This window comes from Oncorhynchus mykiss, chromosome 16 (genome assembly GCF_013265735.2).
Source record: "Oncorhynchus mykiss isolate Arlee chromosome 16, USDA_OmykA_1.1, whole genome shotgun sequence".
NCBI lineage: Eukaryota > Metazoa > Chordata > Actinopteri > Salmoniformes > Salmonidae > Oncorhynchus > Oncorhynchus mykiss.
The window spans coordinates 16,490,723-16,504,225 of record NC_048580.1 but is presented as its reverse complement, the minus strand read 5'-3'; the positions used below and the strand labels follow the sequence as shown (position 1 = coordinate 16,504,225).

Genomic DNA, 13,503 nt, shown 5'->3' with positions numbered 1-13,503 from the left:
AGATAAAGCAAAGCAGTTCGACACATACAAAACCACAGAGTTACACATGGAGTAAAACAAACATACAGTCAATAGAAAAAGTCTATATACCGTGTGTGCAAATGAGGTAGGATAAGGGAGTTAAGGCAATAAATAGGCCATGGTGGAGAAGTTATTACAAATATAGCAATTAAACACTGGAATGGTAGATGTGCAGAAGATGAATGTGCAAGTAGAGATACTGGGGTGCAAAGGAGCAAGATAAATAAATACAGTATGGGGATGAGGTAGATAGATGGGGTGTTTACTGATGGGCTATGTATGGGTGCAGTCATCTGTGGGCTGCTCTGTGAGGGAGATATGAGTCTCCAGCTTCAGTGATTTTTGCAGTTCGTTCCAGTCATTGGCAGCAGAGAACTGCAAGGAAAGGCGAACAAATGAGGAATTGGCTTTGGGGGTGACCAGTAAAATATACCTGCTAGAGCGCGTGCTACGTGTGGGTGCTGCTATTGTGACCAGTGAGCTGAGATAAGGTGGTGCTTTACCTAGCAGAGACTTGTAGATAAACTGTAGCCAGTGGGTTTTGCGATGAGTATGAAGCGAGGGCCAACCAACGAGAGCGTACAGGTCGCAGTGGTGGGTAGTATATGGGACTTTGGTGACAAAACGGATGGCACTGTGATAGACTGCATCCAATTTGATGAGTAGAGTGTTGGAGGCTATTTTATAGATGACATCGCCGAAGTCGAGGATTGGTAGGATGGTCAGTTTTACGAGGGTATGTTTGGCAGCATGAGTGAAGGATGCTTTGTTGCGATATAGGAAGCAGATTCTAGATTTAATTTTGGATTGGAGATGCTTAATGTGAGTCTGGAAGGAGAGTTTACAGTCTAACCAGACACCCAGGTATTTGTAGTTGTCCACGTATTCTAAGTCAGAGCCGTCCAGAGTAGTGATGCTGGACATTCATTGTTTCCTTGCGTGAGTTGTTTTCCCATTGATTTTAGATTTTGATCAATTCCCCATGACATATGTCACCAGTAGTAAATGTACCGTTAATCCCTGTAATTTAGTTACATACATTTCTATTAATGCATTTATTAATTACAGTAATTTACCGTTCTCATTCTTGGAGTGGAAACATATAGATATATACACTACCAGTCAAAAGTTTGGACACACCTACTCATTCCAGGCTTTTTCTTCATTTTGACTATTTTCTACATTGTAGAATAATAGTGAAGACATCAAAACTATTAAATAACACATATGGAATCATGAAGTAACCAAAAAAGTGTTAAACAAATCAAAATATTTTTTACATTTGAGATTCTTCAAAGTAGCCACCCTTTGCCTTGATGACAGCTTTGCACACTCTTGGCGTTCTCTCAACCAGCTTCATGAGGTGCCTTGCATTCACCTGGAATGCATTTCAATTAGCAGACGTGCCTTGTTAAAAGTTAATTGTGGAATTTATTTCCTTCTTAATGCATTTGAGCCAATCAGTTGTGTTGTGACAAGGTAGACGTGTGTATACAGAATATAGCCCTATTTGGTAAAAGACCAAGTCCATATTCATGCAAGAACAGCTCAAATAAGCAAAGAGAAATTACAGTCCATCATTACTTTAAGACATGAAGGTCTGTCAATGCGTAAAATTTCATGGAAATCTGTCCTTTGGATTTTTGGTTCCAACCGCTGTGTCTTTGTGAGATGCAGAGTAGGTGAACGGAGGATCTCCGCTCGTGTTGTTCCCACCGTGAAGCATGGAGAAGGATGGTGGGAGGGTGCTTTGCTGGTGACACAGTCTGTAATTTATTTCGAATTCAAGGCACACTTAACCAGCATGGCTACCACAGCATTCTGCAGCGACACGCCATCCCATCTGGTTTGCACTTAGTGGGACTTTCATATGTTTTTCAACAGGACAATGACCCAACACACCTCCAGACTGTGTAAGTGCTATTTGACCAAGAAGGAGAGTGATGGAGTGCTGCATCAGATGACCTGGCCTCCCCAATCACCCAACCTCAACCCAATTGAGATCGTTTTTGATGAGTTGGACCCCAGAGTGAAGGAAAAGCAGCAAACAACTGTTTGAAAGCCAACAACTGGTGAAGCTGGTTGAGAGAATGCCAAGAGTGTGCAAAGCTGTCAAAGGCAAAGGGAGGCTACTTTGAAGAATCTAACACTTTTTTTGTTACTACATGATTACATTTGTGTTATTTCATAGTTTTGATGTCTTCTCTATTATTCTACAATGTAGAAAATAGTAAAAATAAAGAAAAACCCTTGAATCAGCAGGTGTGTCCAAACTTTTGACTGGTACTATACGTTCGTAAATATTAAAAAGTACCATAGTGATTGAGTGTCCATATAGCTATACCATATTATTTGCTTTGCCTCCAAGTAAACCTTCAATTGTTCTGCACTGTTCCACCCGCTAAACCCATCCCCACCATCCCAAATTGGGTTGTCATTCTAGTGACCGGCAGACCACCCCGTTCTCCCGGATCCCAGGGCCCGAGAGACCGGGACTCATACTTCGAAAAGAGCACACAGTGCCACCCACAGAACAGAAGCCGATCAACCGCCAAAATCATTTCCAATGCCCTCACCTCGTTTTGTATCATATATAGTTCTAAAAAAATACATTTACATATTTAAAAAATGTGCGTATCTTAATTTCCACAATTCACAAATAAATGTGTAATAATGTAGGCAGTTAATATGAAGGATTGTTACCTATACCCAGGATTGCCATTACAAAGAGTACATTTTTGGCAAGCAGTTACTATTTTAGCAAACAATTATTGTGATTCATCCTATAGTGTCCCTAACATTATTACCCCATAGCAACAGATGTGGGACACACACACACACACACACACACACACACACACACACACACACACACACACACACACACACACACACACACACACACACACACACACACACACACACACACACACACACACACACACACACACACACACACACACACACACACACACACACACACACACACACACACACACACACACGGTTCTCATTAGCAGCTTTGAGAAATTCCTTGTATATTATCCTCACCCATCAGGGGGCTTTGGCTTTGTGGGACCAACCCTGGCAGGCAGGCTCAGAGTGGAAACATTGTTTGCAGAGTTCACAACCTGCTGCACTTGTAATGAAAATTATGCAAATTAACCTATAGAACGATATTTCCATGCAATGGGATTTTTTTGTGTTGGGGGGGTCAGCAACAGTTTTATTTATCGGCTTTTCACAATATTGCATACACACAAAACACACACAAACACACCAGGTACTTAATACCCTAAAACTTGGTGGACTCTCACTCTACCCTGTGCAGGAGTTTGCTGTGCCCTTCATGGAGACCAGTGCTAAATCTGGCCTGAACGTGGAGCTGGCATTTACAGCTGTGGCCAGGTGAGTAGGATGTTTACCACTGCTGTGTTCTCTAGAGATGACATGTCAATCAATGCCTTTTTGTTTTGTCATACATGTGATTTCGAAATAAACACAGAATCAAAAATAAACCTATGCAGTAAATATGCTGAAACGAGATTGAATTTCCCCGTCCTTTTCTTCTTTCTTTATTGCTTTCTCTACCCTTTGTTTTTCTATTTTCTCTCAGAGAGCTGAAGCACAGGTCACAGAAGGAGTCTGATGAACCAACGTTTCAGCTTGAAGATTATGTCAACAAGGAGATGAAGAGTGCTGGTTGCTGCCGCACATAAACCTGTTCTTTCTCTCTGTGTGTGTGTGTGTGTGTGGCTGTGGCCTATTGGCTATGAGTCTGTCTCGTGTGTGTATATGTCTACCGGTGTATAAAGTGTGTGTCGCTGTTTCCTTTTCCCCATGTGTGTGTGTGTGATACGTTTTTAACAGTGGTGGTTGTGTATGTATGTGTATGGTGTACGAGTGAATTCATAATGCGTCTTCTTCTGCCCCCTACTGTATGATAAAAGGATGACAGTTTCAGTGCATCGGTACAGTAAGAATCACAGCCTATTAGTCTATCAAACTCATTCAGTAAAGACCACCAGAGTAGACATCAAACAGCAACCTGTCAAAGTACACCCACTAGATTAAGCTGGAGCATTTCAAGTTACAGTACCTCTGTGTCATCTCACACATTCTCTGATGATTTCTCTTCCTGGTGATATTTTGTGTACTCATCCAAGTCCCCCACCCAACTGCAGAACTCTCCTGACCCACCTCTTCTTGCAGCTGTGAATGTATCTAAACGGTCCCCATTTGTACCCCTTCGCTCTATCCATCGTTCATGATCCATTGGAGTCCTTTTGTGCAATATTACTAAGAAAGTATGTGGTGCATATATTTGAAATGAAATGCATAATCTAGAGCTTTATAGTTTGCATTACTTATAAATGGTTGTCCTGTTGAGGCCAAATGGAACACAGTGTCTAGTGATGTAGAAAGTCAAGAGGTTGTCAAGTAGCAGAACAAGAAACTGTGGGCTGTTTATACAATTCAAACTGTGCATTGAGGCAAGATAATATCAATATGGATCTTTGTAAATCTATAACACTCTATGGAAGGGTTTGTTCAAATGTTTAAATGTTGTTTATGTGTTTCTGTACAGGGTGTCCAACATCATGTTATTGATATTCTGGAGGCAAAACATCTGTCCTGTATTTGAATACAGTATTGTTCAGTATACCTACCTTGACTTTATTTCAGAAATGCTACAATTGTATCTATATCATTCTTTTCCGAACCATGGTATTTTGAAGAGATGCACTCCGCACATCTGACCTTCGTATCGATTTACAACACTTTTTAATTCAGTGGATTCATCATTCTAGACGTATAAAGAGAAATGTATGTAATTGCCTAATGTAAATGATATCGAGTTTCATACTGTATTTTGTTCCAGTTTAACTGAAGTACTATGATGCACAATGAAAGAATATTGCTGGAATATTGAATAATGTACAGAGGGCAGCAAATCGTTCAATGTTTTGATTATAGAAAAGAGTGTACCTACTGTACTTCTATAATCCACTCAGACACAGTAAGTACATTTTTTCTATGTAACTTCAGTACTCACAATAAAGTTTAAGATGCACAGTAGTGAATGATATGATCTTGATTTCCTCAGTTCTGAGTCCAATCCCTGTGTGAGTCCACAGCACCGCCATCTGGTCACATTAGGTCAGTTCAAGTCAAGTCTAAGGAACGTTCTTTCCATTATCAAGCGAGCGCTAAAGACACATTCAAATGGTTGGCAAGCACGGCAGTCCATTTATTCTGCTCTTTATACCGTATTGAGTTGAAATGAAATGATGTTCACCTTTAGAAAACAGATTCCCAGGAAAACTATAACTGCTGCTTCTTTCTCAGTTATCTTTTAACAGTCACATTTTCATTCAAGTTTCAGGTTTAAATGTCACGAGCACACGTACAGAGAAATGCCTTTCTTGCAAGCTCTAACCCCAACAATGTAGTACTAAAAATAACAAGGTAGAACAAAAACACGTGATATCTTACAGAAGCATAGTCCAAGACCTTTCTGTAAGATAAGAATTTGAAGAAGTTGAGATGAATCTGAAATAAAACCTCCTGTGTCCTTCCGGTGTGTGTGTGCGTGCGCGTGCGCGTGCGTGTGGTTGGTTGGTTGGTTGGAAGGGCAAGTGTGAGGTGAAGTTTCCTGTCAAGGTTGATACTGAGACAATTATAGTCTCTGTCTACTGTCTCAGCTGTCACATTGAGCTGCATTTCCTGCAGCTGTGTCTTCAGGTTCATCTTAGGCAAATCTGCATCTATACCGTCGGGCAGTCCGTATACATGCAGAGCGCTTTCGGAAGTTCAGACACAGAGTCTTACTTGCTCTTTGATCTTATCCATTTATTCCAATCCGTTCAAAGATTCACACACTCTTAAACAGTTCAGAATACAATGTTTGTTCTCTGCAGTAGCTGTAGATGCATTTGCTGGGATGAAACAGGTAGCCATGAACAGCTTGTCAGAGGTTTATTGTATGTTAATAACTCCCTGCACCTGTCGGGCAACATTGCCACTTTGAGGATCCCAAACTGCACCACCTCTAGTGGTTCTATTCAAGTTGACCCAAGTTTCTATAGTCTTCAAGATGTTGTCTTGACTTCCCGTCATCTGAAGACCATAGGTAGAGGTGTGTTTTGAAGGTTTTAAAAAACATTTCATCTCTTAGCATACCTCTAAATGATCTACTGCAGATGCAACTACTGCAGTCGGGGTGTCAGCCAAGTGGAATCATTTGAATTCTGTCAGGAGCATGTTGACTCTATCAGCTCTCAACTTATGTTTCATTGACGACGGACCATATCAACTTTTCAATGTCTGCTATTCAAAAATGTTCAACAAATATTTATTGATCTGAGTTTTATCCATGTATTGAGGAATCTCCAGAGTTTGTCTGTTTCTTTGGACAGTACTAGAGTCACATCCCCTTTGTAAAACTCAACACAGTCCTCCTATCTTGTGTTTAAAGGTATTCTTATGGCTGTACAATAATAGTCTTAGCATACATCATAGCCAATTCTGTGGCATGAAAAACCTGGAAGAACTGGATTTGAAATACTGTGCCTTATAGGTTTTAAACCTAGGCCACATATCTGAAATCCAATAATTACATGTATTTGATCTGTGCTGCTTTGAGTACCTCAATCTGGAGGTGAATCCACTGGTGAACAGTGAGGCATTATATTTTGCTCACCTTAGTTCAATACAGAATATGTCTCTTGGAGACCTGAACTTCCCTCCAGAATCCAAGATTGAGCTCAATCTGACGTGTGTATTTGGCAGCATACCTCGGGGACTGACATAGCTCTACATCAGCCCTGGCATGAGGCCCATGACTCTCATTATTGGGGGCAATGGTGGCCCGAACCCAGGCTTGGGCCTGCATACGGAAGGGACAGTCTCTTTTCAGGACAGTGAGAGGCCTTTCCAAGAGGCTGTCGTTGAACATAGTGGATCCTGTGTGGGTCAGTCTTTGCTGGGAGCTACTTTTAAGTTCCTTCAATGCTTCAAGCTAGAATCGAATCCCTCAGATTTATTTGTGGATCTAACCAGTCTGAATACACTTGTGCACCTGAGGGATTTGCAACTTAACAGGAGTAGATCTCAATCAGCAGACTGGTTTTGAGATCATGTTTCACAACTGCAGGATCGACTACTTGGAAAAGGACCTTAGAGTAATAGATAGAATTACATTTGGTTATTAACAGTGAACTTATGATAATGAAAGAATTCCCTTGGCCCCTGAAAAGGTATCTGCTCATACAATAGCTTATTTTACAATGCAGTTGCGACAATGCTTGGTTTCATAACTGGGCAAAACGGAATCAATAAGTTAATGTCATGTTTTGGTACTGTACCTTTGAGGGATTACGTTGCAAATACGCCCACATGCATTGTTCTGTGAACGCAGGATTCATTTTGTTTGTCTACACCTCTCTGGGCATCCTGTGGACACAGGATTAATTTTGTTTGTCTACCCTTCTCTGTGCCTCCTGCGGACACAGGATTCATTTAGTTTGTCTGGGCCTCCTGTGGACACAGGATTTATTTAGTTTGTCTCCACCTCTCTGGGCCTCCAGCTCTTCATGCTGGTGGATCTGCTACATCACCTGGCTGGCCACTATCGTCTGGCTCTGTTCCACATCCCTCACGGCTGGTTGGAGGAGGTCGTGTTTTGGAACAACAAGGGACAGTACCGGTACTTCGCCCTACAGCGGGAAAGACAAGCGCTGGGAGGTGTAGGAGGACCTGCCCAAGCTGGAACAAGGAGGTCCCCCTTTCCAGCTGGGGAAGGATATTGTGGACAATATCACAGAGAGTCTCTACAGTAGCTGCCGGACCGTCTCCTTGGTCAGCAGCCACTACCTCCTCAGAAACTGGTGCTCTTTAGAGATGAAGCTGGCCACTAACCGGCTGCGGGTGGAGCACGGGGAGATCCTCATCCTGGTCTTCTTGGAGGCCATCCCTCCTCGCCAGCTGTCCGCACACCTGGACTGGCCAGACTGGTGAAGATCAGGTCCCACCTGGACTGGCCAGAAGAGCTAGAACAATACCCAGCATTTTGGGACCGATTTGGGGCTACACTGGTGCCAAAAGACAGCCATTGACATGGCTATGTCTCAAAACTCAGGATCAACGTTTATGAATGGATTGTAGTGAAACATATCCTGTGTCTCCTGTACAAAAAGACAAAAAGAGACAAAGATGACTGCCAAGCTCATAGAATGTTTTCATCCTTACTCAAAATCATTATTGTGTATGTTACCTTATTTGTTGTATATTGTTACCTTATGTTCTGTAGATTATGTCTGCTTCAAATGTCTCTAACTATATACTTTGAGCTGAGATTCCAGTGGGGATTGTTTTTTGGTGGTAACACTTTCAACTGCCCTTTTGACATAGGAATGACAGTGTACAAGTGCATCATGATGCGTCTTCAGCGGTGCATCTCACCTCCCTGTAGCTTCTCTCCTTAATCTGCAGGGATCTGAAGACGCGGGTATGTGTGGTGATTCCAAGAGCCAGCCAATTTAGACTATTGAGATACACTCATATCAAATCAAATCAAATGTTATTGGTCACATACGCGTGTTTAGCAGATGTTATTGCGAGTGTTGCGAAATTGCTTGTGTTTCTAGCTCCTAGAGTGCACTAGTATCTAACAAGTAATATCTAACAATTTCACAATAATACATACAATACACACAAATCTAAGTGAAGGAATGGAATTAAGAATATATAAATATTTGTACGAGCAATGTCAGAGCGGCAGAGACTAAAATACAGCAGAACAGAACACAATACCGTATATACATATGAGATGAGTAATGCAAAATATGTAAACATTATTAAAGTGACTAGTATTCCATTATTAAAGTGGCCAGTGATTTCAAGTCTATGTATATTGGGCAGCAGCCTCTAATGTACTAGTGATGGCGTATTTAACAGTCTGGTGGCCTTGAGATAGATGTTGTTTTCAGTCTCTCGGTCTCAGCGTTGATGCACCTGTACTGACCTAGCCTTATGGATGGTAGCGGTGTGAACAGGCAGTGACTCGGGTGGTTGTTGTCCTTGATTATCTTTTTGGCCTTCCTGTGACATCGTGCTGTAGGTGTCCTGGAGGACAGGTAGTGTTGAATGCTGAGCTATAGTCAATGAACTGCATTCTTACTTACGTATTCCTCTTGTCCAGATGGGATAGGGCAGTGCGATGGCGATTGCACCGTCTGTGGATCTATTGGGGCGGTAAGCAAATTGAAGTGGGACTAGGGTGTCAGGTAAGATAGAGGTGATCCTTGAATAGTCTCTCAAAGCACTTCATGTTGACAGAAGTAATTTAGTTCAGTTACCTTTGCTTTCTTGGGTACAGGAACAATGGTGGCCATCATGTGGGGACAGCAGACTGGGATAGGGAGAGATTGAATATGTCTGTAAACACTCCAGCCAACTGGTCTGCGCATGCTCTGAGGACGCGGCTAGGGATGCCGTCTCGGCCGGCAGCCTTGCGAGAGCTAACACGATAAAATGTCTTACTCACATCAGCCACGAAGAAGGAGAGCCCACAGTCCATGGTAGCTGGCCGTGTCGGTGGCACGGTTTTATCCTCAAAAGCGACGAAAGAAGGTGTTTAGCTTGTCCGAAAGCAAGAAGTCGGTACAGAGCCAAAACAACACTCTTAAACTAGAGTGTTAGATCGCTAAAGTTATTTTTCTTAGATGACTTAGACTAGCTCTCATGCCCTGTAAGTGTACTCCTGCAATATAAGAAGGAAGCACAGAGTTCAGTGGTGTAACGACTGTCTAATACATATATACTAACTGATTATTAATTACCCCTGTCACCTCTGCTTTTGGTTCTCAGACAATGTCATTTTCAATTGTATTAAAGCTACAACATGATTCATTTGATGTCAACACAGAGCAAAAATCATCTCTCTTTAGTGACCTTGTGTGTCTCTGATCCAGCATTGGGTGTCATCTCTCAAATGAACAGTTGAGGGCAAGCTTGTACCATAGTTTCTCATGGGAAACCATTTCCACCACAACAGGGTGGCTTCCACTCTCACTGATGTTTTGAGGGAAATACAGTGAGCTCCAAAACTATTGGGACATCGTCCCCCCATTTTAGGAGAGTTTTGGGACAAATTCACTTTTGTGTATTAAGGTAGTAATACAGTGCCTTGCGAAAGTATTCGGCCCACTTGAACTTTGCAACCTTTTGCCACATTTCAGGCTTCAAACATAAAGATATAAAACTGTATTTTTTTGTGAAGAATCAACAACAAGTGGGACACAATCATGAAGTGGAACGATATTTATTGGATATTTCAAACTTTTTTAACAAATCAAAAACAGAAAAATTGGGCGTGCAAAATTATTCAGCCCCTTTACTTTCAGTACAGCAAACTCTCTCCAGAAGTTCAGTGAGGATCTCTGAATGATCCAATGTTGACCTAAATGACTAATGATGATAAATACAATCCACCTGTGTGTAATCAAGTCTCCGTATCAATGCACCTGCACTGTGATAGTCTCAGAGGTCCGTTAAAAGCGCAGAGAGCATCATGAAGAACAAGGAACACACCAGGCAGGTCCGAGATACTGTTGTGAAGAAGTTTAAAGCCGGATTTGGATACAAAAAGATTTCCCAAGCTTTAAACATCCCAAGGAGCACTGTGCAAGCAATAATATTGAAATGGAAGGAGTATCAGACCACTGCAAATCTACCAAGACCTGGCCGTCCCTCTAAACTTTCAGCTCATACAAGGAGAAGACTGATCAGAGATGCAGCCAAGAGGCCCATGATCACTCTGGATGAACTGCAGAGATCTACAGCTGGGGTGGGAGACTCTGTCCATAGGACAACAATCAGTCGTATATTGCACAAATCTGGCCTTTATGGAAGAGTGGCAAGAAGAAAGCCATTTCTTAAAGATATCCATAAAAAGTGTTGTTTAAAGTTTGCCACAAGCCACCTGGGAGACACACCAAACACGTGGAAGAAGGTGCTCTGGTCAGATGAAACCAAAATTGAACTTTTTGGCAACAATGCAAAACGTTAAGTTTGGCGTAAAAGCAACACAGCTCATCACACTGAACACACCATCCCCACTGTCAAACATGGTGGTGGCAGCATCATGGTTTGGGCCTGCTTTTCTTCAGCAGGAACAGGGAAGATGGTTAAAATTGATGGGAAGATGGATGAAGCCAAATAGAGGACCATTCTGGAAGAAAACCTGATGGAGTCTGCAAAAGACCTGAGACTGGGACGGAGATTTGTCTTCCAACAAGACAATGATCCAAAACATAAAGCAAAATCTACAATGGAATGGTTCAAAAATAAACATATCCAGGTGTTAGAATGGCCAAGTCAAAGTCCAGACCTGAATCCAATCGAGAATCTGTGGAAAGAACTGAAAACTGCTGTTCACAAATGCTCTCCATCCAACCTCACTGAGCTCGAGCTGTTTTGCAAGGAGGAATGGGAAAAAATTTCAGTCTCTCAATGTGCAAAACTGATAGAGACATACCCCAAGCGACTTACAGCTGTAATCGCAGCAAAAGGTGGCGCTGCAAAGTATTAATTTAAGGGGGCTGAATAATTTTGCACTGCCAATTTTTCAGTTTTTGATTTGTTAAAAAAGTTTGAAATATCCAATAAATGTCGTTCCACTTCATGATTGTGTCCCACTTGTTGTTGATTCTTCACAAAAAAATACAGTTTTATATCTTTATGTTTGAAGCCTGAAAAGTGGCAAAAGGTCGCAAAGTTCAAGGGGGCCGAATACTTTCGCAAGGCACTGTATGTATTTGGTCTCATATTCCTAGCACCCAATGACTACATCAAGCTTGTGACTACAAACTTGTTAGATGCATTTGCTGTTTGTTTTGCTTATGTTTCAGATGATTTTGTGCCCAATGGAAATGAATGGTAAATAATGTATTACTTTTATTGTAAATAAGAACAGAATATGTTTCTAAACACTTTAATAACATTAATGTGGATGCTACCATGATTACGGATAATCCTGAATGAATTGTGAATAATGATGAGTGAGAATGTTACAGAAGCACAACTATCAAAATGCTAACCTCCCCTGTTATTGTAATGGTGAGAGATTTGCATGTCTTGGTGGTATGATATTTGTGCGTCTGTAACTTTCTCACTCATCATTATTCATGATTCATTCAGGATTATCCATAATCATTGTAGAATCCACATGAATGTAGAAGTGTTTTTGAAACATATTTTATTCGTATTTACAATAAAAAGGACTCCAAAATGACACAATACATTATTTACCATTCATTTTCAATTGGGCACAAAATAATCTGAAACACAACCAAAACAAACAGCAAATGCATCCAACAAGTTTGTAGAGTCACAATCTTGATGTAGTCATTGCGTGCTAGGAATATGGGCCCAAATATTTAATTTCTTACAACTTTAATAGACATAAGTGGGACTATGTGGAAAATAGAGGGACTATGTGGAAAAAGTGCTGTAAAAGACCCTCAAATGAAAGCTGACAGTCTGCACTTTAACCTCGTAGTATCATTTAAAATCCAAAGTGCTGGAGTACAGAGCCAAAACAACAACAAATGTGGCACTGTCCCAATACTTTTGGTGCACACTGTAGATAGATAGAGATGGAACGCAGAGCTAGAGAGATACACGAGGATGGAAAAAATAAAGATCCCTTTTCTGTCCCAGCCTTATGTTTGTCTCTGCATGATATCTCTAACCGAAGTACATGTTGTGGCCTTGTGGCTTGTCTTTGTTTTGGCTAATATTTGTGTGTGTGTGTGTGTGTGTGTGTGTGTGTGTGTGTGTGTGTGTGTGTGTGTGTGTGTGTGTGTGTGTGTGTGTGTGTGTGTGTGTGTGTGTGTGTGTGTGTGTGTGTGTGTGTGTGTGTGTGTGTGTGTGTGTGTGTGTGTGTGTGTGTGTGTGTGTGTGTGTGTGTGTGTGTGTGTGTGTGTGTGTATGCATATGTGTGTGTGTGTGTATAGGACAAGCAGGACATCTGTTGCTTAGCTTGCTCTCCATATCATTAGCTGTATTAGAGGGCGTTATGACCCCAATGACTAGAGCGGCTTCACCCTTCACCACTCACCAAGCTGCTCACTGCTCTTCACTGTAGTTAAGTAGCAACACTCTCACACCAGCCCTGATGTATGGTCTCCAAGTAATCCATGACATCCCTCAATGTTGTGTGTGTGTGTGTGTGTGTGTGTGTGTGTGTGTGTGTGTGTGTGTGTGTGTGTGTGTGTACCAGACTAAATGAAATAGTATTGAACATATCAAACGTGGTTTCCATGTGTTTGATACCATTCCATTTACTCCATTCCAGCCATTATTATGAGCCGTCCTCCCCTCAGCAGCCTCCTGTGGTGTGTGTGTGTGCTTGTGTTGGTGTGGGGTCTAACTCAAAGGGCACATCTGGTGCGTTTTCATTCAGGTGCCCACTAAAAT

At 41.7% G+C, this 13,503-nt stretch overlaps 1 protein-coding gene and 1 pseudogene across 1 annotated transcript in view; both read left to right on the top strand.

The window, feature by feature from the left end:
* Positions 1–5,100, top strand: part of LOC110491454 (ras-related protein Rab-26) — a 136,427-nt gene extending 131,327 nt beyond the window's left edge. The window contains exons 8-9 of the mRNA XM_021564921.2: positions 3,353–3,429; positions 3,638–5,100. Coding sequence (XP_021420596.2) covers positions 3,353–3,429; positions 3,638–3,740 — 180 coding nt within the window. The 3' untranslated portion in view covers positions 3,741–5,100. The remainder of the gene's footprint in view (positions 1–3,352; positions 3,430–3,637) is intronic.
* Positions 5,101–6,884: 1,784 nt separating this feature from the next.
* LOC118939491 lies at positions 6,885–8,638 on the top strand (annotated as a pseudogene).
* The last annotated feature ends 4,865 nt before the right edge of the window (positions 8,639–13,503 follow it).